Raw genomic sequence first — 26,498 nt, forward strand, 5'->3', positions numbered from 1 at the left:
AAAATTGAATTTTCGAAAGTCTAAAAATTGATATATTACCTACGATGGGATACACACCTACGAATAAATGACGGGTGTTAAATGCAAGAGGCAAAAATTAATGGTCCTGCTAGGTAGCATTCCTCAGCTGTACTCGGATGCACAGCGCCACCGACGACACTGTGCCAAAGAAAGCGCTCTTTCGTGTTCGAAAGCCTATTTTTAACGCTCCTGACAGTCTTACAAGAAGCAACCTGTTTTGCGTCAATCGATGCGTTCTCGGGACGCAGCGTTCTCGCTTGGTCCGCTGAACAATGACGAACATTTGGCATCGCATCATGTTCAGATATATTTTTCGGACTGTGGCCGAGCACCATTTGGTGGGGGCTTTGACGCTCACCCCATCACAGCCCTAGAACTCCAACGCCTGCCGTGCAGGATTCGTTGTCACCTAAGAAGTTCTGGATCCGGCCGTCCGAGTTCAGCCGAGGCGACGAGGTGAAACCCCCGTAAAACCAGACGACCTCAAGATGGGGCACTGCCACCAAGAAGACAGCAGATGAGACGGCACTACAAGGCACGTCGTTAGGCGCATCCATTAGCAAGGCCATTAGCTCCTTTCGACTGCTTGTCATGAAACTCTGGGAACAAGAATTCATTAGATCAGCTCAATTATCACTGTAGAAAGCCTATCATTCTCTTCTATCCTTTGCAGGCGGTAACGCCGCGGCTACCTCTCCGCTCAGATGTTCAGTGACTGAGACGATCATTCAGTGGCCCAGGGCAATGTTATAGACCAGAAGACGACTACAGGAGCATTGACGCCGGGCTCCTTCGTTGTTGCCTGAAGCGGCAAACAGCAACAGCAACGACGACGAAGCGCTCACGATAATCCCGCCCGTCATTAAAAGGAGGCAACTGGACTCTCGCCCTCTCTCTGAAGAAACTCTTCTAGGCGCCAGGGCGAACCGTTCTGATTCGTGGTGTGTGACAAAGGCCGTGCTCACGTTTTTGCGTGAAACAGGCCCGGATACCAGTCTGTGACCACCTGTGCACTATCTATTTCGTTTAAAAAGTTTACATGGTTTACATTTGTCTTCATGGAGCCCCTCCTCCAGTATGTGCCAATGACATGTGTCGGTCTGTGTGTTCAATACATGAGTTTTACGTGCATCTACTCAGCGCGGTGCGAGTGCCACCCAGCGTGTGTGTCTGTGTGGGCATCACTCATGAAACTCATAGTATTATGCCATCATCAACCTTCATTTGCACTTTTCCTACTTTTCCTTTCCTCCCTTCCTTTTTCCCTGTGTGGAGTAGTAGCAGGCCAGGGCCATGTTACCACCTTCTTCCGACCTCTCCATCTTTTCCTGTCATGAAAATTCATTTCTCTCCCTCTTTTTTTTCTTCTCTTCGTGGCGAGTGTTCTCACACTACGTTGAAGCGGGCAATTCTTGTCCGCCATGGTCGTTCAGCACTGAAAATCCACCACAGAAGTATGAAATGCCCTGCCGGCGTTAACGCATCGTGAGCAATCCTGTCCGACTCTCAGTGCTTCCGCGGCAATACGAACCGGATTACACCACCACCTGCGGCCCAAGGTCGACGATAGCGCCGTTTGCTCCAGTCGAACGTAGCACCTAATATTTAAAGGTTATGGGTGCGTCAAAATGAAGGGAATGCAATTTTTATGAATGAAACATTTTAACTCGATAACCGTAAAGTCCCCTTAAGACAGAAAATCCGGCCTGAGAGTTGCTGGCTTTGTGAGTCAAAAATCACAGCATGACTGGCAGTTGGTCCGCAGACAGCAACCTAAGACTCTGGAGGCACATCAAGGTTTCGTGGCCTTGCGGCCGCAACCTTGCCACCAGTAAACAAACAACCCATTGTGACCAGTTGAGGTTAGACTAATGATTAGTCGCTGAGAAATAGCAACCTGGGCCGCAAATGTCCGATCGCCGGAAGCACCTGCCATCGTAGGGCAGTGGCGCATCGCTTAACCGCTGCACCACTGTGCCAGGAGGATTATAAGAGCTCTCAGCGATCTATGTATGTAAATTAGAGAATGACCTTCTGGATATATGAAAATTAACTCCTTACGCAATCTCATCATAGCTTTCAAGCGTTAAGCTTTGTCAGCACTAAAGGAAATGCCCCGAAGGCAAAAATTATCGAAAACCTTTCTAGCAAACGAGGCCGTGGCGAAACGCAAAGCAAAACAGCGTTAGCACTGCTAGCCGATAGCATGCTTGCGGTTCTTATAATCACCGTCGCGCTTGCATGCGATGTGCTCTGGCAAGCGAGATATCAGTGCACGCCCAACTCGTTCTCGGCGTCTCGCGATCCGTAAAGTTGAGAGAACTTTTTTTAAAGCTGGTAGACGCCACTGAAACGTTGCATATGAGCTGCTCGTATGGAATTATTGGAGTGTAGTCCCCATAGGATATGAAAAAATATTTGCAAATTTATCTCTCATGAATGTAGTTCATAACCATTCCTTATACCAATTACCACACGAATTTCATATAGTGTGGATGAATTTCATATAGTGTGGATGACGTCATATCAAGTCCGGAGCTTTCCATATGCGTTTTTTGTATAGTCGATGCCGACTGCGTGTGCTCTAAAATGACTTCTTATAATCCATATAGAAACTTACGAATATACTTGAACAGTCATATAGAAAGCATTCTCCTTCTCAAGCGCGAAGGGGCGTGTCCGCTGCGGAAGCCACGCGGTCTTTACCCGCCAGCATCTGGGAGCTGTAAAGCGCTTTCCTTTAAGAACAGTCACTATGGTACTATTCGAAGCAAGGCCCTTCGGACCGCGTAGGTTCCTGGTCGGAGCGTTGGTGAGTGCTCTGGGAAATGCAAGTTGTCAGTAGCATATTGTTTTCCTTGTCTAAGAAACGGAAAACGATGACATCTCTCGGTCATTCTCCACTTATCAGTTCGCCGCGCAGCTTTCTGACAGTGTTAGGGCACGTCTCGTCGCAATGGCGTGAACTAAAATCGTTGTTCTCGATTCGTCGCGTACAGTGCATTTCAAATCAGATTCGGTGTTATTTTCGTCGCCGCATGGTATGTAGCTCAAAACACAAACCAGGAAAGAAAATAATAAAATAATAGACTGCTTCACAGATACACTGTCAAGGATCTCTGCACGCCAACCTTGAGCATGCAACTTAAGAGCCGAAGCCCATGCTAGTAGCATTGTTTGTGGTCATTTCTCAGCGGTACTTTAGTGGTACTTTGACAATGAGTGTTATTTTCCTAACCAGGACTCATGCGTGTCTAGACTGGTGACAGGCATTTAATTGCTTTGACAATGAAAGTTTATATATTCCCATCACCCTTTCCGTTTGCAACGCCGCTCATTATACCTTATTTTTCATTCCTCTTCCGCGTCCCAGTGTACAGTAGCAGGAAAATAGTGATAACTTCGCCGACCTCGGCTTTTCTTCGGCAATAAACCTCTTTATCTCGCTTCAATAGAACTGGATGAAAGACAAGATAGTAAGCAGCGCCACGTTCTATATGCGTCTTTACTTGCTGGTTATTCTTCATCAAAATTGCTTTAAGGGTTAACCACCTGCTGGAACCCCAAAAGTGAGCCCTTGGTCCATACAGCAGTGACATACCATACTTTCATGTGAAATGTTAAGTTCTGTCTCTCCTTAGGTTGCTATCTTTTCAAGAACTTTTTTTGTGGCCTGTTTTGCACTTTTGACGATGTCACATATCACGCTGATCTTGTGACGTGCACCCAGCGAATGATTTCTCTCTTAGAAACAAGGCTCTCCTTCGCAATGTTATGCCGTTTCGTATGGCCGCTAGTCTTGCAGACACCAAAACAATGCTCGAAAACTAATTTTGGGAAACCATCGCCAGAGTGAATTGTTGCTGCTGTTACACCGCGGTCGGCTGAGTGGCTTATAAGGAATTCCAGCGCACCGCCATCAAAAACGGTTAGGAAATTACATTAAAAAACCTGAGAACGGAAGTAATTGTCGCACATATAGGGTTACAGAGATCTAGGAACAAACGCCGAAGATTTAGCCATGCATGCTTAGCTGGAGACCATGAAAGAAACCGGCAATAGCTGACACAGCACAGCGCATAGGTCAATCCGTGTTTCACGCCGACTCCTTGAATGTGCGCTGAGAACATATATCCACCATATTCTCAGCGGGCTCTGGAGGAGCTGAACGGGCAGCTTTTCTCCGCCTATTCGCCTATGTGCGCTACCCCAAACTGAGTGCTTTCGCTCTCTGCGGCTGAGTATGCATTGCTAAAAGCTCGGCGCTTGTGTTTAGTTGTGTATATTACTTTATATGCAGCACTTATTCTACACCTCAGCTTACTCTGTATGCTTGTTTTCAACTCGTACCTGTTGGCGGAGCACTGAAAAGCGTCAACCTGCTCAATTGACCACTTTACTGCAGCATTTCAGTTTTGTGACGGTTTTCCTAAATAGGCGAAACACAAAAGGCCCTCTTGTGCTGTGTGATGCGATACAGGTGCACGCGAAGATCCCCAGGTAGCCGAAATTATTCCGAAGCCCTCCACTACGGCACCCCTTTCTCTCTTCTTTCCCTCACATCTTCAGACTTTCCTTCGCAGCGCGGTTTAGGTGTCCCCTATGATTTGAGAGAGTTATTGTGCATTTTTTGTGCTCGAAACCAATTTTTCTGCGCAGAATATGAGAAATTCGTGGACGCCTAGTGCAAGTTACTTCATCACGAGGTGTTCTCGTACGGATCTAAACATGGACTTGAGTGAAAGTACCACCGCTAAGATAATGTTTCGTCAACAGTTTACTGATAACCCGTTTGGCAGCGTGTGTGCTTACAAAAACTAACGTGTTTGCTCTTAAGACTAATTCTACGTGTGCAATCATCAACGTTCCCTTCTTCAGGCTGTGGCAACGGCGTCAAGACCTCAGTAATTGGCCTGGGCCCGACCATTGATCAGTGTTTGTTTGTCTCCATCAAGCCAATTAATGACGACGAATAAGCGGCTGTGAATTGGGGAGGGAATTAAGAAACAATAAAAGATAACCATGTTTAACCACGCTTACGTAATTTTCTTTACGCGAAAATCGGTTCGGCAGAGCTGAACCGCTGCCTAACTCTTTCTTCAGCGATTTCCAACGCTGTGCGCAGCTCATATTTTTTCACTCCCATTACACTTTGAATACCGACGGCTGATAGTCTGAAGAGAGCTGGTGAAATCAGGATACAGCAACAACTCAGTAATCGACAAATTAAATCCGCAACCTGTGTTTCGCTCTTGTTTCAAAATTGTTCCGCGACCGTTCCGTTCGTGCAAGAAAAAGGAAGGGCATCAAGGCTCATGCCGTCACAGTTCGGCTCTCGAAGCATAAGTATCTGTGATTCATCTCTAATCGAGGACTTCATCTCTAATCGAGAAAAGCCGGCGGTGTATGTGCGTACTCTCAGAGGGTACAGGAAATCGCAGAGTTTGCAAGAAAAAATTCAGGGGCACTTTGACTGTCTAAAGTGCGTAGAGGCGATAGCGTTTTCCGCACAACTTTGCCTATGTGACACCAGTGACATCACCACTGGATGACGTCCCACATAATTGATAACAGAATAATCACAACTTACTAATGACTGGCTAATTACTGATTAATGGATAAATACAAATTAACTGCTAATTAATTACGCTTAAACTTCGCCTTAAGGACTGGAACGCGACAGCGAGTTTTAGCGCTGCCAGGCAGTCCACAGAACACCAACACCCGTTCGGCGCGATGCCTTGCCCTTTGAACCCAGCGCTTTTTGAGGAAAGAAAATGGCGCAGTAATTCTCTGCCACCTCGGTGGACACGCGAACCGCACCGTAGAGGAAGGGAGGAAGTGGGAGCGAAAGAAGAAAAGAAAGAGGGGCCGGAATTAAGAAACTGAAAATTGTATTTGAGGAAAGGAAACTGCGCAGTAACTGTCCCGCATATCTCGGTGGACACCCGTCAAAACGCGGATACATCTGCCGACACGGCTGTCGACACGGCTGTCGACACGGCTGTCGACACGGCTGTCGACACGGCTGCCGACGACAGCAAGAGTGATTAAAGGCTTTCGCCTTAAAATAGGGCGACGTCATCAAGTGGCCATATGCCGCAAACAGCAAGCGAAGCGCTGTCACTTTGGACAATCCTGTGCTTGTTCTTCGTCGATAAATACTCGCCACTAGGCAAACTCTACGGGCCGCCAGTTTTCTCGACATTGGTGCCGAAATTGTGCCGCAACCATTTATCGCACAGATCTCCTGGTGGTGTCATGATACCTCGTTATATATAGCTGCTACTCATGTTGGAGGCTATCTTGCGACAGGGATTCGAACAGACGACATATGCACCTTCAATTGTATGCCTTCCCAGTATCAATACTGACGCTACCGTTTGTCGTATAGCGTAGCGGGTGGTGTCATGCGCGTTTGTCCAAACAACTATACGTGTACGTCTTGCATCCGCGATGTGAAACTCGGTCTACCGCATCGCCGCTCAACTGGAGCGTTCGATTGTTTGTAGTCTGGTGCGCAACCAACACACAGACAAAAACTCGCAGAAAAGAACTGTAATGCATACAAAAACTGTAGCATAAACAATACACATAAGGACAGTAATGCTTTCGCATTCCCACACGTAAGCACGCTGAAGTCCTTTTGCCAAATTTTAAAACAGGCTATCTGCTTTCGCAATTGTATCCCGCCATCAATTTCTTCCAGTGCAGTGTAGAAGACATACGCCTTCTTATGCAGCTTTTCCCCCTTTTCTTTTCCCTCTATGTCTGGAGAACAGCCATGTACCTGTCGAATGTGCGAATCAAGCTCCGCTTTTCTCATTTGAGGCGGCTGGTCGAAATATTTTTGGTGCCAAAGCACTTCTGGCCGCACTCTCCGGGTTTCAGAGGTGTCTGTGCGAAGCATCTGAGTAGCCAACGTAACTGGCTCCATGGGTCAGTGGACACCTTAATGGGGCTTTGGGGTTCCTGACGATGATGCCGGCGATAAAAAAAAATTGTTTTCGCACACCGTTTTCTGCTTACCAATGCTGCACCGTCAGACATTTTTAATTGCGCAGTGGCACCGCGGAACAACAAGGAGCTGGTGCGACCGCATTCATAACTGTACCGCCAAGGCCTCGAGTCAGACTGAGATCACGACAAACGTTTACAGCGAGATTAGTTTGTTAAACATAGAGCCTGCTGCTAGCCGTTACTGCCACAAAATTTGTTCTTGACATTGGCGGTGCGTTTTCCAAAAATCCCGATAAGCTCAACGTAATCACTGGTAGCTCACTATTTTAGGAGCAGCCTAGCAGACGCCCGTCCACGTAGACAGCTTCTAGTGCGTGCTCCTGCTCGCACGGAGTATGCTGATTCGCTCTGTCATAGGGTCCTTATCAGAAAAACGTCAGCCATGGTTCGCGCGGTTGTTGCGAACTTTTTGCTCAGCATTTGTGGTTTGAGTGAGGTATAATAAATGCTGATTTCTTTGCTACGCACCCTGACTAGATAATAGTAACATGCTTTGCAACGGAAGAATTCAGCCTTCTAAGCTCACTCGAGTTCGCGACATCTTACCCAACGATAAAATCAATTCAAAAGGTGTAGCATATCAGCCAGACACAGCGATCTCTGAGGCTCTGAGTGTTGAGATAAATGAGGGGAAACGAGAAGAACAGGCTAGCCTCAGAATGATCCTTTATTGAATCTTGCGTGGCAGAAACGGCCAAGGATTAACTGCCGAAACATTCTTGTCTGAGTGATTTACACCTCGTTAAATTTGCGCACACCGGCGCCAATAAAATCACTCGCACAGTAAGATGCAGTGACATGTCTTGCCCATGACCATGGCTGCCAGGACATCATGATGTCATTAATGAATGACGCACTGAAACGCTTAGTTGAGGCTAATGTGAGATAAATTTCTTTTCGGGTGCTCCAATCGGCCGTCCACACCAGCGCACTGAACCGCGAAGCATCAAGATGTCTAGAAAGCCTAGCGGCCATATCGCCGCGCTCCAATGTGAAGTGTTAATATGAATCTAAACTTCCCATTGAGACACGCTTTTGGGTTTCGTGGATCAAGAAACCTTCCTTCCGAATGCAGATTGGAACACGCTTTTACTTACGGAGGGAGTGCCAATACCACCGATTCTTAATGTGCGCACGTTGCAAGCGCGCCTATTTCTGCTAAGTATGTTAGTAAGGGGCGACGCGCTTTTCGGCAGAAGTTCGAATTTAAGATATTACTTAGCGACTGTGCATGGTTCTCGCCTTTTGAAGCAAACATCTGCTAAGCATTCAAGAATCTATTTTTTGTGCCCTTGTTGCTTTGTGGCGAAAACATAATTTTGGATCGTTAAATAGTTGATGGAACAGCCTGAGTAGTCGCCTTGTGCAAGTCTAACAAGTTTAGTAGGCAGAGTTTTGAACAGAATGCACATGCTGCTCCTGAAATGGACGTGATATGCTGAAGTTATTGCCTATGCAGCTGAGGAGCACGAATTAGGATACCAGTGTTTTGGTTGACTGCCGGTTTTAAGCGCGCTAAAATGAATCGGTTGGCAAATGCGCATCTTGGAAGCTTCTGGCGTAACGCCATACAAAGCGAAATGAAGTTCCACTTTCGACTTGGCCCTGCTCTGCTTCTGCGGTAACACTTTGTTGGAGCAACCACAAAGTTTAGGCGAGAAACTTATAACGGCAGGGAAGGTTCAAGAGCTTCAACGCCGCCTGCAGTCACCCCCCGTGCTGGCGCACTTTGATGAGCTTGCTGACGCACGGGTCCACACCGATGCGAGCAACGTTGGTTTGGGTGCTGTCCTTGTTCAAGTTCAGCGGGACCAAGAACGTGTCATCGCCTATGCCAGCCGTGCACTCTCCAAGACCGAGGCCAACTACTCTGCCTCTGAAAAAGAGTGCCTCGCCATCGTGTGGGCAGTTTCCAAGTTCAGACCATACCTTTACGGCCGATCCTTCAAAGTAGTGACCGATCATCACGCCCTATGCTGGATGACCAATCTCAAGGATCCCTCCGGCCGCCTAGCTAGATGGAGCCTTCGACTTCAAGAGTTCGACATCACCGTCATCTACAAATCCGGTCACACACATGCAGACGCAGACTGTTTATCTCGTGCTCCCGCGCAACCAGCTCCGGATGATGCTGCTGAGGACGAAGAAATATTCCTGAGTGCCGTCCATACCAACGATTTCGCCGAGCATCAACGCGCCGACCCCGATCTTCGCGACGTCATTCGTTATCATGAAGGAGCCAGCAGCACAGTTCCTAAAGCCTTCAGGCGCTCTTTGTCGTCTCTCTGCATACGTAACGGTGTTGTCTTTAAGAAGAACTTCGCTGCCAACACTAGGCCGTACTTGCTGGTCGTCCCCGTGTCCCTAGACAATGAAATTCTTCACGCCTGCCATGACGAACCAGCTTCCGGCCACCTTGGGATTACTAGAACACAAACCAGAATTCAAGAGAAGTACTACTGGCCGCGCCTGGGTCATGACGTTGCACACTACGTCTGCACTTGCCGGGATTGCCAGCGCCGTAAGGTCCCGCCCGTGAAGCCAGCCGGATTCCTCAAGCCCGTTGAGCCACCTTCGCAAGCATTTCAACAAGTCGGCATGGACTTGCTGGGACCTTTCCCTACATCAGGCTCCGGGAAAAGGTGGATAATCGTAGCCACTGATTATCTCACGCGTTATGCAGAGACAGCATCCCTTCCGAGTAGCACCGCCCTCGAAGTAGCCCAGTTCTTTGTGCATCAAATCGTCTTACGTCATGGAGCTCCACAAGTTTTGATTACGGACAGAGGGGCTGCCTTCTCCTCTGAGCTCTTGCACCATATTCTAGTTTTTATTTTTATTTTTTATTTTACAAATGTGCATACAGTCTTTAGGATGAGCCAGAGGCCAAAAGCTAAAGAAAATCTAAATCTAAATCTAAAGAAAAGCTAAAGAAAACCAGTCACCGTAGGACGACTTCCTATCATCCCCAAACTAACGGACTGACGGAACGTCTAAGCAAGACGCTTACAGACATGCTTTCCATGTACGTGGACGTGGAACATAAAACCTGGGACGACGTCCTGCCCTATGTCACGTTCGCGTATAATACAGCCGTACAAGAAACCACCAACATGACGCCCTTTAGCCTCGTTTATGGCCGTCAGGTGACCACAACACTCGATGCCATGCTGCCCCATGACGAAGACCACCCAAATGACGACGTTGCATCCTTCTTACAACGCGCCGAAGCTGCCCGCGAACTCGCACGGCTTCGCATTCAAGATCAACAGGGCCAGGACGCGCAACGCTACAACCTACGGAGGCGGCTTGTTGGATACCTCCCGGGTGACCTCGTCTGGGTTTGGTCCCCAATCCGACGACGCGGCCTAAATGAAAAGCTCTTGCGCCGCTATTTCGGTCCTTACCGAATTGTGCGACGCGTTGGAGCCCTGAATTATGAAGTCGTCCCTCACGAGCCCCAACAATCTCGCCGCCACCCCCGCCCCGAGGTGGTCCACGTCGTTCGCCTGAAGCCCTACTACGCAAGGGAGCACTAACTATTCTCGAGACCACCCCTGCGTTCTTGAAGGCATCGGGTCGATGCCTTCGCAGGAGGGGGGCTAATGACGCCAGCGCTCGTGCAGAAGGAAGCGCCTCTTAAGAAGAAGAGGAAGTGTGTGTGTGAAAGTGAAAGTGATCTGGAAGCGCACGTCTGTTGACCCGCTGTGGACCCTCAGCCGCCGATTACCAACGTGACAATATTGCACTATAGAACCGTAGCCTGCATTGAATCCCCAGGTCGCGGAAAGTGCACGAATAATTCAGTTTGAGGCCTACCTTTTGAAGAACACGGCAGGGGCTTATGCCGCCGCGACAGGGGAACAGGATCGGGGCGTAGCAAACGGAGCTAGACTGCTTGTCTTAATGCTGCACTGGTGGTAGTATCACACACGCTCGCGCAACGTCACCAGTCACCTTCTAAATCATGCAGTAATCTTTGTGTCGACGTCATGGCATACCACAAGGTTCATGTTCGGGCCGCTCCTTTTGTTCCAAGACACTTTTCAGCGAGCAAGCCACAGTGCAAGCAATTGTTCAGCGAGTGCATAGATTTATTTATTATTTCTTAGAACGCATCTTACAACGTGCGAGAGCGAGGACCGTTACAAGCGGGAAACTGTTGAAGCACGCTTGATTCGCAACAAGGCAGCCCAGCGCGTCCGCAAACCTTTAGTTAATCTCTCAGAAAAGGTGATAGTCCCTGCTTGGAAATCGCTGCGGCATGCATTGAGTTTTTCTATATTTGTTTTGTTGAACACGCTTTAGTATACAGTGTGCTTCACCTAAGATTTACATAATCTTTCATAAACAGATTTTTTTCAGTTAGAAGAGCACTTTTTAGGCACAGCATTGTTGGTGGCGTAATACATCAGAATACAAAGGAGATGTGAAAACCAGCAGGCTCGTAAGCTAATATTGAATATTTAACTTTTTAACTATTAGTGTTAGACTTCTTAATTAATGAGAAGCGTGTAGGCCATCGTGAGTAATATTTATATCAGTTTTTTAGAATTTCGAAAACGCGGTTATCCTCACCGCCATGGCCGAAAAATTTTGTCTACATCACGGCCAAATACAGGCGCTTTTGCGATGCTTTTAGGCAAAGCAACCTCTCCAGTAGACGTAACTCGTCGAATTAACCAAAATTTGTTGGGACACACTGCAGATGGTAATAGCGTTTTCGAAATTCTAAAAACTGATATCAATAATAATAATAATAATAATAATAATAATAATAATAATAATAATTAGTGTTCCTAACAGAAATATTGGAAAAATTAACGATTCAAGATCATTTAACTAGTCTGCTAATTAGCAAGTTTTAGCTACACGGCCTACAATCCTCTTCCGAAAAAAGCGCGCTCCTAACTGAATAAATATATTTTCAAAAACCATGTAAGGTCTTAGATGAAACGGCCAGTACACATGCTTTCGTGTTATCAAAAAAATTCAGTTGCAAGTTCGCGTTGTCGTGTCTCTTTCACGTTCCGTCAGTATGTGCAACCAACTAGCCCAAGAAACAGCCTTATTGCTTATAAACCGTTTAGTGCAATAAACTGAAAGAAGTCTAAAACACGACTGATACAAAGCCCTGTTTGAGGGCTTCAAATCTGTATGAAAATGCCTTTTCTGTACAAGAAATTTTATTAAACCGGATCTTTGCATTGTTCGTCTCTTCATTCTTCGAAGCTGCCGGCACGCGGCTTTATCGCTTTGCTTGTGACGCAAGGCGCGACTAGATTTATCTCGATTGATCGTGTCCAGGCGGAGCCGCTTCTAAGCTGTTCCAGGATGATACACTTTGCACGCCACATCTCGAAAGTTCGTTACCAGATTTAAACTGAGCACGGCTGAGAGCGGAGGGCATTCTGTTCGACCATCGCGGAGCACGCTTGCTGCTATGCGGCCGCCGAGTGATTCAGACCATTTCGGACGCGAATCAGCACAAATAAAAAGTTTTGTTTAGACGCCATTTTCGTTCTTTTTCTGCTCCTCGGATTGTAGTAGCCACTACGTGGCATCTGGTGGAGGTGCTGGCCTGCATGCTCCCCACGATGTAACCTGCCCCGTGAGCCACCGACTCTTCATGGAGAACCGCATGAAGACGCAGAAGACCGGCTGGACGTGTACCCCTGGGGCGACAGCGCCAAGCTACGTAACGTTTATTTTGCACCGGACGGTGCTAGCACAACTTCGCTTCAAAACCACGAAACTTCCCTCACGACCGGGGTGACTGTCACAATATTCGAGGCATATTCGTAAAAACCGGCGCAGTGGTGGACAAAATCTCGCCAGTGCGCCCTTAGAACAAGGGATAAAGAAATCCCGGAGTGCGCCTGGCCTTGTGTGTATTGCTGCCCTCTCCAGCTCACTCGCCGGTGCGGCGCCTCAAGAAACATGCCCGCACGCCGTAGGTTATTCGAAAATGATTGAGTAAATTCTGCTAATTTCCGGCGGAGAGAACGTAGCCTTGAATGTGCTGAGTGGTTTCGCCTACGCTCGCGCGTCGTCGGTGGCGCATAACAAGAAAGAACTGGAAAGTTATGGAAGCCGCGCACCGTTCGTGACAAATGGGGACGTGCTCTCGGCGTGAGAATGAGAAGGAAATTGTACAGTTGATACGGTTTGTATGTGGCGCCTGCCTTGGCGCGAAGAACGAACAGACGCGGAGCGTGCTATATATGAAGGTCGTTCGCCGCTGCCTGTCAGCCCGAGCCGCCGTTTTAGCTTGAGCAAGGCAGCGTGCGCCAGTATGCGGAAAAGCTCCATCGTCATCCTGCGGCCGTCAAACTGTAGCAGTGCCCGGTGAACAAACTGTGTTTAGTTTGTTTGCCTCTCTGTTGAGTTGGTGCACTTTAAGAGCAATATTTCGCTTGTATTCTGGTCTCTGTGGAGTGTTACTTTTCACGAGTTGCATTGTATTCTATACCCCTTTGTTTTGCTCGCACTAGTGATTAGGAAATCCTCTTTATCGTCTCTTTTCTGTATAAACTTTGTTTTGTTTGTGAACGTTTGGCTCCACCCCACTCTCTGGCTCCGACCTGTCAAAGCTGGGCACGAAACGACCACCCCCTTGTCACCTGGTAGATGAATTCTGGGTGAGGTTTCCACGCTGAGTCCAAGGCATCTCCTTTCAGACCGGGACCGCTGTCCCTAGGCGTTTTAAGGGCGTCTGTGAGTGCACGCCATAAGTGCGCGAAAAGGGTGACATGCTGGCGTCCACGACAGGCGTTTGGTGCTTAGCAAGTGCCGAGTACGGAGAAAGAATCTGAAGGAGTTAACGAAACGAGCGTAAACGAGTATTTAGCAACACAGCGATACTTTGAGGTTGCGCGCTGAAGAGGTTAGAGGAGATTCATCGAGCAGAGGTTGTGTGCTGCATCTGAAGAGTTGAGCTTCGGAATGAAGCTGAGATTCCTCAATTAGTCCTTCAGGAAGGCTGGCCTGAAGGGAGCTGAACTTGTCCAGGGGTTGGAGCAGAATATAAGAGGTCCAAGAAGAGGCTGAGAGAGAAAGACAAAGAGGAGAGAAGAGGAGAGAGGAAGGGGCCGAAAGCACTTTTGAATGAGAGAAAGCAGTCCTTATGAGAACGCTTGCTGAAGTTCGGCGTTTGAAGAACGTCAGGGAATCAGTGGAGCTTAACGCTGCATAGGTCAGGCAGAAGAGCGAAGGGATTTATCCTCCAGCAACCACCGAAGAGATTGCAGCTACCTCCACAGGTCAGTTGTGGTAGTGGAACAGCCGGTTCCTACAAGTGAGATTACACAGAGTGAGGACCACAAATGAGAGTCGCTTCCTCGGGACAGTGAAAGTGCAGCTACTACAGAGGTGGTAGGCACTAAGGAGAAGGCAATCCTGAGAAGACGAAGAGCGCTGCGAACGGCAGCTTATCTTGATCGAGCTCCTGCTTTTTCAAAATGATTTGTGCTTCTGTGGCCTTCAAGGCAACCTCGCCGTCCCAGGCGATGGCGGAGGACCCACCGCCTCTGCTGCCTTCTGTGGTTAGCAGTGTGAACCGCACAGATAAACCTGGATGCAGTATGGATCTCCCCTCAGAGCTCCCGGGGTCGTCTAGTTTCTCCGACTCGGATGACATGGAGTTCGACGGTGGCTACACCGAGATTGTGAGTCGGCGCCTGAAGAGGAAGCTTTCCAAAACCCCGAATGAGTGTGGGCCCAGTGTGCGTACGAAGCGGCCTAACAAGTCCATTGTGACCACGAAGATTCCTAACCAACACAGTGTGAGCAAGAAGATTGCTAACGAGGCCAATGTAAGTGAGCAATCTCTCACTTACACAATTTCATACATGCCTGTTGAGGATTTAGAGAATCTCAACTCCATCAACAGGCAGACTTTGACTCTTCTTCTTGAACGACTGGTTCCGGGCCAAGTCAAAGAAGTGCGTATTAATGCAAGAAGGAATATCCTCTCTGTTGATGTCTCTAGCCAGGCCACCCTGGAGAAGTTGAAGACCGTGTCTGTCCTTGGCAACATACGAGTCCGCTCGTTCTTCGCTCATGGACTTAACACTACTGCTGGTGTGATTTCTGGCGTGGACATAGAGATCAAGGATATGGACTTGGTGCAACTGCTATCAAGTTCTGTTCGCATAACTGACATCCACCGTTTCGGCCAATCACGGTGTGTCAAACTAGTGTTTGAGGGTACTACTTTACCATCCCATGTGAAAGTGGGTTTTGTGAGGCACCCAGTGCGTCCTTATGTGCCCCGACCGGTGCAGTGCCGAAAATGCCAGAAGATTGGACATGTAAGTGCTGCGTGTACGAGCACTAAAGCATGTCCGCGTTGTGGTGGCGTGCACGAGGGACCTACATGTGCGATTGAGTCTCCAGTTTGTGCCAACTGCAAAGGTCCTCATGAGGCAAAGTCTAGGGAACGTCCGAAGGTGAAAACAGAGATGAAGATCTTGAAGAAAATGGTGAGAGACCATTCTACTCACCGAGAAGCAGCAATCGCGGTACGTCGCTCCAGGAGGAGGACACGAAACCGGCAGAAGAAATTGAGCTCAGTAAATGACGTGTCAATACATCAGGAGGACCGAGACCACTCTGCCGAGCAGAAGCCACCGCCTCCAGCTCCGCAAGAGCCAAGACTGTCAACCACCCAGGAGGACTCCGCAGAGTGGCCACCTCTACCATCGCGTACTGTAAGCTCTGTGACACGTCCGCCTGTGCGTCCGCCGGATGTGTCTACAACAGATGATCATATCAGGGCGATGCTGAAACAGCTGATAGGCACCTTACGGCTGATAATTGCTGGAGTGGACACGCCAATTGCTAAGGCTGCTGTCCAAATTTTAGACGCTATTGAACCGGTGCTTGCCACCCTTTAATAGCAGTCAAAAATTATGGCTCTACCGTCGTCAGCACCCTCACTACAGGAGAGAATCTCTCGATCGGCAGTATTACAATGGAATGCTCGAGGTCTGCGAGGCCGCCTAGCAGATTTCAGGCAGAGGATTTTCAAGTACCGATTTCCAGTGCTTGTAATATGTGAGCCTAATATCACATCTCCTTTTCGACTGTCTGGTTATGAAAGTTTCCTCTCTGAAGCGGCTGGGCATTTGAGCAAGGTACTACTATGCGTCCGTCGTGACCTCACTTACATTCGGCATCAAATTCCTGGGGGCAGTAGCGACGAGTATGTTGCAATCACTGTGACTCTGAATGGGCGCACAATCTCTATTATAGGCGGCTACATACCACCAAGGGGTCGATTTGATGCCCTACGACTACAATCGCTACTCGACAGCGTTTCAGAGCCCCATATAATAGTAGGAGATTTCAATGCGCATCACCACGGCTGGGGAAGCGCCATTACGAACGTTCGAGGACGGGATATCGCCACGTTCATGGACAATGCAGGTCTTGTTTTGCTCAATGATGGCGCGCCGACATTTCTACGAGGGACTACCTACAGCAGCTGCCTGGACCTTGCATTTGTATCCAGGTGCCTCTCATCGTTCGCAACGTGGTGTGCTGATATTGAAACTTATGGAAGTGACCACATACCAACGTATGTGCAGCTACGGTGGTTTCACCGTCTTCCAAATGTCAAAGGCTGTGGCTAGAGTTCCGTCCAGACGAAACTACAATTTGCGCTAGAGTTCCGTCCGGACGGAACTGCATGTAGCGGTGGGGTTCCGTCCAGACGGAACTGTATGTGACACCATACAGTTCCGTCCAGCATTATCTGCCACAAGAGTTATGTCAAGACGGAATTAAAGCAGGCGTTAGGGATTGGGAAACCAGTTTGATTGCAGTCTTTTGCATGTCCATTTAAAAAAGTGGCAATCCTGTTCCGCCTTATGTGTGACAGGATATTCTGCTGCATAATTTTATTTTCCATGCAGTCAGTGAGAAATGGCAATAGAGCAAGTTTTGGCTTGGGTTTGTTGGTTCCTTTGCATAATGCTTGTTGACCGTTTGCGTACGTCTTAGTCTTTTTCGCGCTACGTCATCTTGCAGCACAAACAGCGACAGGGCTTCACATCACTTCGCGAAGAGTTTCTGCACTGTGCTTCTAACAGTGTCATTTTCCCGATCCTGCATGCATGCACGGAAGTTACACTTTCGAGAATGCAACTAAACGCAGTACGCGGACAGATATTTTGGTGCCGTATACATGCGTAAAGAACACCTGGATGCAGCTTTGTGAACTGGTTATTCCAGACGCAAATAAATGCTTTACGTGGGTAGAAATCACCCCTTTTGTATAGTATAGACAGTACGGATATTAGACAGTTTTAGTTTTACGTACGTAGAACCTCCACGCACGTAAACGTGAGCAGTCAACGCAGCGTACGCTCGCGTCGCTTCGCACATTTTTAGCTACACGTACGAGAAGCAAACTGTGTAGATCTGCCATAGAACCTAAAAAATGCGCTAGCATGTTGTGCCGCGCCATCTAGTACAGATAAACAAAACTAATTTTGTTTAGTCGAGCTGCTTTTAGCGGAGCTAGGCCAAGCCACACTGCGGGCGGTAAATACTTTCCCTCTTTCTTCTGACAAACGCTGAGCGATTTCATTCCACCGAACTGTATGTTGCATGTTATCTTCAAAGGGATTGCATTCCTTCACGTCCCGCAGCATATTGAAATCATCGCTTTTTGAGAAGCGAAGGCGCGCTGGTGTCCCACTCATGTTGACAACGTGTGCGTATGGAGCCAAAACGTGCGCCGTTTTGCTTTTCCCGCTGGCTGTGCCGAGGGTCACGCCATATCCCGCGAGGTTTTGAGCTTCGCGTGGTCTCGCGAGATCGTCGGCACACTCGTTGCTATGACGACCACAAACGCTTCTCCTTCAGGCTTAGAAGCGGCTTAAACGGATTTCTATCTGGAAAACAAAAGCTAGTTATCACCTAAAACTTCATGCGAGAGCAAGAATGGGCCAACTGAAGGCAAATACAACAGTTTACAGCATGATACCACGTCGAGGGATTAGCGGCGAAGCTGTATTCGCTCTGAAGCGGGCGGGCAGGGCGCCGCCATCTTGCCAACGCCACGTACAGGCGCGGACAAAAGTAAACGGAGCACGCAACTGTCTTCGAATATTTTTCACGCGACACCTAAATGAAATTTCCAGCAGTGGTGCCCGCATGCTGGTAGCGCACGTTGGTGGGCTTTCTTGTAGACAAACAACGCTTCTTCATTGCCAATGGAGAAGGTGTGATTGCACTTCGAACGCAATAGCGTGCTCCGTTTACTTATGGTCGCGCCTGTACGCAAGCAACGTGAAGACCGCAACGCAGATCCGAATCTCGCTTAGGTCCGTGCGACCCACGCAGACACTTCACGTTCTGCGCATGCCCACTGGTGACCCGTAAGCGCTCTACTTACGTGAAGCTTCTACGTACGTGAAACTAAAACTGTCTATTGTATGGACGGAACTCTAGCTGCAGTAAATATTCCGTCTGGACGGAACTGCAGCGGCAGCAAATGTTCCGTCTGGACGGAACGCTAGACACTCCGAATGTCAAAATACGTTGCACCGACTGGAGTTCTTTCCGCATTGCTCTAGAAGAAACCTGTGGTAACCTCGCTGATCCAACAGATGTGGAACAGCGTATTATTTCGGCCATGCAAGATACAACGCGCAACATCTCCGCGCCCAATTCCACAGCTCCAGTGGATGTGATTTACGCGCAACTTCGGGCGATTCGTCGGCGCGCAGAAAGAAAATACCGGAGGACAAAGGATGTCTCGGATCTCCGGGCCTCTCGACGTGCCCAGAAGCAAATACAGCGCTATTTGGAGAACCTAGGCAAACAACGGTGGCGGTCATTTTGCAGCAGATTGGATCCCCGCAAACCACTCTCCAAAATCTGGCACGTCGTTCGAGCACTGCCGACATTTCCCCAGCAGAAACACCCTTTCCGTGCATTGGCATTTTATGAAAGACGGCAAGAACTAGAAGTGGCAGAGGATTTCTGTTCGAGAATTGCCGGAAGCGCTTCTTCACCTCGGCAGCATCGATGTGCTCCCCCCACGATGGACGATCGACTGGACATCCCCTTCACAATTCAAGAACTGAAAGCGGCTCTTTCTGCTTGTACACATCCTTCGTCCCCAGGACCTGACGGAATAACATACAATGCGCTTCGTCATCTAGGCCCACAGGTAATGGAAACCCTCTTAACATTGTTCAACCACTCTTGGGCCTCTGCCACTGTTCCACAGCAGTGGAAAAGAAGCCGCATTGTGGCCTTGCTCAAACCAGGGAAATCGCCACTCGACTTAGCATCCTACAGACGAGTAGCTCTGGCAAGTTGTATTGGCAAGACGATGGAGCGTATGGTGCTAACCCGTCTAGAATGGTTCCTTGAAAAACGTGAACTGTACCATTCCACAATGACGGGTTTCCGCAAAGGCCGGTCTGCCATCGACAGTGTAATTGATCTCGTGTCAACGGTAGAACATGAAAAACGCCGTCACAGGTTGACTGCTGCTCTTTTCCTCGACATCAAGGGCGCATTCGATAATGTTCAGCATGATGCAGTACTAAATGCACTCGATGAATGTGGCATAGGCGGACGTCTACACAATTGGATTGCAAGCTATTTGACAAACCGGACAGTCTGCATGGAGACTCTTGAAGGAGACACAGCAGATCATCATGTTGCTTGTGGTGTTCCTCAGGGAGGAGTGCTTAGTCCAACGTTGTTCAATCTCGTGCTCATTGGCCTTTTCAAACAACTGCCGAAGACTGTTTCGATATCCGCCTACGCAGACGATATTTGCATATGGACATCAAGTGTCACGCATCCCCAAGTGCAAGCAAGATTGCAGCGTTTGGTTTCCATTACGTCTGCGTACTTGCGCCGTCAGGGGCTTGAACTTTCACCAACTAAAAGCATAGCATTGGCTTTCACACGCAACTTAATGGCGTGGTATCCGGTCACAATCGACGGGCAAATTGTTCCATACGTAACACATCACAAATTCTTAGGTGTTACGATAGACCGTGACCTGTCCTGGACGAAGCACATTTCTGTGCTCAAGAAAAAGCTCGACAGCTTTGCAAGCATTGTTCGGTGTACGGCAGGAAAATGTTGGGGTCCCTCTGAGCGATCTTTACTACATGTGTACCAGGCGCTGGTAGTCGGTCTTCTCAGATACAGTGCACCCGTTCTCTCGGGAGTCAGACTATCAGGCCTGCATGTGCTTGAAAGCGCGCAGGCTCGTGCTTTAAGAGTATGCTTGGGTTTGCCATGTAAAACTTCTACATGGGGCACATTTTATGAGGCCCGAGCCTGCCCAGCACGAATTTATTTTCAACAGGAGCCACTTCGTGTGCATTTGCGGCATCTGACCAGGCATCGTCATCACCCCCTGACCAACATTAGTGCGGCGCGTCCAGATGCAGCCTTTTCCAGAGCCCTTAGGATGCAGCGCAATGCGGTGCCTTCGAACTACGCGCCACACCAGATTGCGGAGGTGCCACTTTGGGCAGTACCAAAACCATCTATACGGACAACAATCCCAGGGATAACAAAGAAGACGCACATTCCAACAGTCGGACTGGAACAGCTGGCGCTGTCATACATTACATCTATGTATACTAACACCCAGCATGTTTTCGTGGACGGATCCGTGATGACCACTTCTTCAGCTGCAGCGGTGATAGTGCCAGGAAATGCCTCATGTCACCGTTTCAGGCTCATGCACAAAACGTCCTCTACGGCAACCGAATTGGCAGCCATACGAGAAGCCGTCCTTTATATTGGTCACCAGCCAGCGCAGCAATGGACTATATTCTGCGACTCCAGATCGGCATTGCAGGTCGTACAAACTTATCTAAAACCAAGGGCATGTGAGCAGCTGGTTCAACAAATTGTGGTTTTGTTAGCCGAAGCTTTCCACCGCGGCCATATCATAAAGTTTCAATGGATACCGAGCCATTGCGGCATAGCGTGAAACGAGCGTGCTGACGCCGAGGCTCGGATGGCACATAGTGATGGTGCTTTCATTGAGATAGCCTTTTCTATATCAGACATTGGAGCCTTGTTGGCGCATTTAATGCAAGCGGCAATGCAGTCGCACAGGCATGATTCGAGTCATCAACAGGACCGCGTCTGTAAGCTTGACGCTGGCTCACGATTACATTTGCCATCTATGGTGGTGCGACGTCATGGGACTTTACTCCACCGGCTACGGCTTGGCGTTGCCTACACCAAACACTATCTTCACAAGATCGGCATCGAAAGTAACCCAAATTGCGCACAGTGCCACACTCCAGAGACTATTGGACACCTTCTTTGCGAGTGCCCGAACTATACTGCTGAAAAAACAACATTGGAGGCGACCGTGAAACGATTGGACTCTCGTCCTCTCTCTGAGGAAACTCTTCTGGGCGCCAGGACGAGACGTTCTGATTGGTGCCGTGTGACAAAGGCCCTGCTCAACTTTTTGTGTGAAACAGGCCTGGATACTCGTCTGTGACCGCCTGTGCACAACCTACATGGTTAATGACATGTGTCGGTGTTTGTATTGCTGACACCAGTTTTATGAGTTTTATGTGCGTCTACTCACCGCGATGCGAGTGCCAGCCAGTGTGGTGTGTGTGGTGTGTGTGTGTGTAGACGACATCACCCGAGAAACTCATTGTATTATGCCATCATGAGCCTTCATTCGCACTTTCCTTTTCCTCCTCTCCCCTTTCCCCTGTGTGGAGTAGCAGGCCAGGGCCATGTTACCACCGGCCGACCTCTCCACCTTTCCCTCATTAAAATTCCTTTCTCTCTCTCTCTCTCTCTCGCAATCCTGAGGCTTCAGTCAGAGTAGCCCTTAAGGAAGTCGCCTGAAGACGATGAAAGAAGTTGAAGCTACATCGAGAAATCACCGTGCTGCACGCTCGAATGTTGCAGTAGTGACCTTGAGAAAGAATGGATGAATGTTCAAGATTGCGAAAGCTCCGACGTGTCTGTAGCTGTCGAGAGCACTACAAGGGAAAAACATGGAACATGTTCTTAGTGAACCCTCTAGCAGTGAGGAGGTTTTTCCCGGTGAGGAAGACGAATGTGCCGTGCAAGGAATGGAGCACGACTGCACTGAAACTGATGCGTCAAGAAAGAATCCGAGGAAGATTAATTGAAAACAGCCTTCTCAGCTGTGCCCATGACTTCTGAGCTATGCTCAGAGCGCTCGGCTCCAGCAAGTGTCAGAAAAATAAAAAGAAAAAGATATCGGAAGAAGGAGTAAGTTCACTGTACGAAAAAATTACTACTTATACTTAACCAGTGGCTTCATTGCGAGAACCCATCTCGAAGGATCCTAGGAAAAATGAAGTGGATGTGCCCTCTAGAATAGTTTAAGAAATGGTAAAAAGAAAGCGCACACTGCTGATACAGATGGAATCAAACAGGACGGGCCTCGAAGAAAGCTCAAGAAGGAGCTGGGAAGAAAGAGAACCAAGCAGAAGAGAGCTGAGTCGGTTGCAAGCGAGCTGCGCGTATGTCACAGCAAAGTGGAAAAGAAGCTGAAACAAAAGAGCCCAGCGTTCAGTAGGGACTCAGTCTGGAGGTGAAAGCGGAAAACGAACAGTGTACACCTAGAAAGGAGGCAGCAGAGGTGTAGCCGTCATGAGCGAAGTGGCGTTAAATTTGTTCGTAACAGACGCGCTAGCCGCTGAAACGAAGGAAAGGCTCGAAGTATGAGCAGAAACACACACAGGATTACGAGTGGGAAAGGGAGCCAAGACCACATAAAGTAGAGAAGGCTCAGAAGAATGCAGAAGAAGAGCAGAGCTCGCGACAGGAGGGACCAGAGTCGCGAGGGGAAGAGAAGCAAAAATGCGACTGAAAGCTTGAGGGACCCACATTTATCCCGCACTCATGTACGCCACAGGGGGAAATATAGGCGAGAGCATGCCTCTAATTTGCATGCCCCCTCACTGGAATGTTTTATTAATGTATTGCCGAGTTTCGGCGCATATTTAAGTGCATTTTGACAATTGTCAAGTCTTATATGTGTGGGAACATCATTATATTCATGTTTCTCGAAATCTGTCGGTCAAGTTTGTGAGCACATGCAAGTGCGCGCGAATTTTGTCTTTCGTGAATATTGTCGCACAATATTCTTAAAGGAAGTGGCAGTGTCACAAAATGCGACGAATATTCGGGATAACTGGCAAAGAATAGAAGCTATGTCGCTAGCGCGCGCCCTTACAATAATGGAGGAGGAACCAGAGAGAGCACTTAACCTTGTGCGTGTGGCTGCCCTTTCCACTTCGTTCGCCGGCGCGGCGCCCGAGGAAACATTTCATTTCATTTATTGGTTTCGTTTGGCCAGTACATAGACTGCAAGCAAGGGAGAGCAAGCTAAAGGCGCCAAGTGGCGCCTGACACAGGCCTGCCCTCCCCCCCTCCAAAAAAAATACAAAAACAAAAAACATAGTGGCACTTGGCAATGGTACAAAATTTCTATATGTAACACAAACTAGAAAAGTAGCGGATATATTGCCAACGAAACAAAGATCAGTCATGCACAGTGCTAAGCACAACAAAACTAAGAGCAAAACATAACAAAGACAAAACCGATTAGGTAAAAACAGACCACAACTACCTATAACAAAAATATTCATGAACAGTTTTCCTAAATCTGACCTCGGACATAATTTGTAGTGGCAATTCTGTTAAGTATGGATAGGTGTTTAATGTATGAGGAATTATGTGAGTAAGTTTTTGGAACCCATAGTTTGTACGGGATTTGGATGCATGGTACTGAGTGTGCCTAAGAGTGTATGCTGTTTGGGCAATTAAATATGTGGTCTCAAAAGTCTGCCAGTTTCTTTTCATAAGGATTCTGACATAAACAGCAAGCTTCTTGTAGTAAGCGGCCGTGATGGCAAGCAGTCTATAGTTGAGAAAGGAAGGACCCGTGCTCTCACTGTAATGTAAATTATAAATCGCTCGTAAAGCTCTTTCTTGTAAAGTCAGTACTTTCTCAAGATTGGTTGACGTAGTTGTTCCCCAGATCAACAAACAATATTGTACATGCGAAAAGACTAGAGAGAAATCAATTTGTAGTTTGAATTTTCGAGGCAGTATTGTGCGAAATTTTTTAAAGATACCAACAGAGCGAGCCATTTTAGTGCACACGTAGTTTGCATGTTCCGTCCAGAGTAAATGTTCTTCAAAAATGACTCCAAGGAACATTGTAGAGCTGACACGAGTTATCTCGAGCTTGTTCGAAGTGAATTTGGAAGTTGTTCGGAACTTCCTTATTTTTGGCTCTGAACAGTATGTATTTTCTTTTCCTGACATTGAGTTATAACCTATTTGATTTTAACCAAACAGACAATTGGGATAACCAACTATTGGAGGCTGCTTGCAAAATATTACTATCTTGCCCTGAAAAAAAATACGTTAGTATCGCCTGCATATATTATAATGTTGTCTGCTGGACGAAGGTTTACGATATCATTAATATATAATAAGAACAACGTTGGTCCTGGAACGGAGCCCTGTGGCACACCAGACACAATCTGACCGATCCCAGATGAAATACCGTTAATGATAGTTGTTTGAGATCGGTTGTCAAGGTAGCTAGCAAATAAGGTTAAAGGAACGCCGAGTATTCCATAACACTGCATCTTTTCAAGCAATATCTTATGGTTGACCGAGTCAAACGCTTTCCTCATATCAAGGAATATGCCAACTGTTAACAGTTTATTTTCAATGTTTTCTACTCGCTTTTCTTTGATTTCGAGTAAGGCGGCCTCAGATGTTGTGTTTTTTTGAAATCCGTACTGTTGCGGTCCTCACATGTCCTCACGTTCTGTCGATTTGTGCCATCTTACGAAAGTCAAGGCATTAGTTTAGTAATATGATGGATGACTAAAACAACCAAAGCAAAATCATAGGTCTAAAAGTATATTTGCAGAAAACTAATGTTTATTTATTTATTTATTTAGCAAATACTGCCAGCCTGTGTTACAGGCCTTAGGCAGGAGTGGGGTACAAACATATTGATAAAAAATGACAAGTACATTGCAAAGGAAGCAGATAGCGAACAGAGCAAAAATCAGAACATACAACACAAAATTGAATACAAAGGCAGAGAACATGTAATTACATCGAACCTGGCAGCAAACGAAGGGATCGGACTTGGACCAAAACAAGGATACATAAGAGCCCTATACATCCTTCAGAGCTTGTAAAAATAAATTGACCGATTCGCAATTGACAACCTCAGCAGGTAAACCATTCCACTTAGTGATCGTATGAGGAAAGAACGAGTACTTAAAAACATTTGTTTTACATGAAAACGCGGTAACTTTCTTAGTATGGTAAGAGCGCGTAGGGCGTCGAGATGTGTGCTCAACTAAAATTCCTTCCTCTATTGTTAGTTTATTGTGATAATACAGATAGAATAACTTTAATTTTTCACGATGACGACGCATGGCCAGCTGCTCAAGTCCTGCGGTTTGCAGTAGGGCTGTTGGGGAAATATTCCAACTGTAAGAATTAAAAATAAAGCTAGCAGCTTTGCGTTGTACATTTTCTATTTTAAGTTTGTTACTTTCGGTCCAGGGATCCCACACTGCCGCAGCATATTCCAACATTGGCCGAACAAATGTTTTATAAGCTAAAAGCTTTATTTCTTGTGTGTATTGTGCCAGCGTTCTTCTCAAGTAGTGCAGTTGTCTTAGAGCTTTTTTTTCTATATATGATATGTGCTCGTTCCATCGAAGGTCTGAGGCTATCTGAATTCCTAAGTATTTAAAAGCGTTGACAACTAAAAGGGGCTCATTGGCTATACGGTATGTAAAACTTAAAGGATTCTTTCAACAGCCGTTCAACAGCGTTCAACAGCCTCGGAACGGAACAGCAGTTTACGATAGATTGACAGCCTCTGCAAGCGATACGGAAATATATCTACTTAGGACAGGTATCGAGCAGAGATCCGCACCACGATGGGGAGAACACGAGAAGAAAATTGGTAGAGTTTTCACGCAGGTAAACTGAGTAGACGTCCGAAACCACGTGTTTAGCCTGATTGGCTCATGGGGTTCCTTTGCTTGGTCGTCGGCACGTCTGGAGACGATAATAGACTCAGGTTAGGCTCTTACGAAGGTTTAGCTGATATGATCTGCTCGCGCCACAGATGGCAGTATTAACCTCACTAGTGACTTATCATGGTCTTGTTACATTAACTACATAATAAATTCCTCTAATCAAGCCGTTGAATATCTCCGTCATAACATGCGCATGGCACCTTCTTCCTTAAAATTACTAGCTTATAAAACACTTGTGTGACCCAAACTTGAATACGCTTGCGCAATATTTGACCCTCATCAGTCCAACCTTATATCAGCCCTTGAATCTGACCGGAATCTTGTTACTCGCTTTATTCTTTGTATCTACTCTCTGTGCTCTAGCATATCCGCTTT

General features: G+C 47.5%; 1 protein-coding gene across 1 annotated transcript; it reads left to right on the plus strand.

Annotated features, from left to right (window-relative positions):
- The first annotated feature begins 2,776 nt into the window (after nt 1-2,776).
- On the plus strand, nt 2,777-16,377 carry LOC149367820 (uncharacterized). The gene is made up of 4 exons (XM_089575336.1): nt 2,777-2,833; nt 14,529-14,765; nt 14,850-15,752; nt 16,297-16,377. Exons 1-4 carry the CDS (start codon nt 2,777-2,779, stop codon nt 16,375-16,377), a joined length of 1,278 nt encoding a protein of 425 aa, XP_089431462.1.
- Nucleotides 16,378-26,498: the final 10,121 nt, after the last annotated feature.

This window comes from Amblyomma mixtum, chromosome 1 (assembly GCF_055824585.1).
Source record: "Amblyomma mixtum isolate Tamu chromosome 1, ASM5582458v1, whole genome shotgun sequence".
Classification (NCBI taxonomy): domain Eukaryota; kingdom Metazoa; phylum Arthropoda; class Arachnida; order Ixodida; family Ixodidae; genus Amblyomma; species Amblyomma mixtum.

What these genes read in the sequence shown, in the direction of transcription:
- LOC149367820 (XM_089575336.1), top strand. Translation starts at nt 2,777, where the DNA reads ATGGTACTATTCGAAGCAAGGCCCTTCGGACCGCGTAGGTTCCTGGTC. An exon ending in GGTTCCTGGTCGGAGCGTTG is followed by an intron (nt 2,834 to 14,528) that starts GTGAGTGCTCTG and finishes GTGGCCTTCAAG; the next exon opens with GCAACCTCGCCGTCCCAGGC. An exon ending in CGAATGAGTGTGGGCCCAGT is followed by an intron (nt 14,766 to 14,849) that starts GTGCGTACGAAG and finishes ATTGCTAACGAG; the next exon opens with GCCAATGTAAGTGAGCAATC.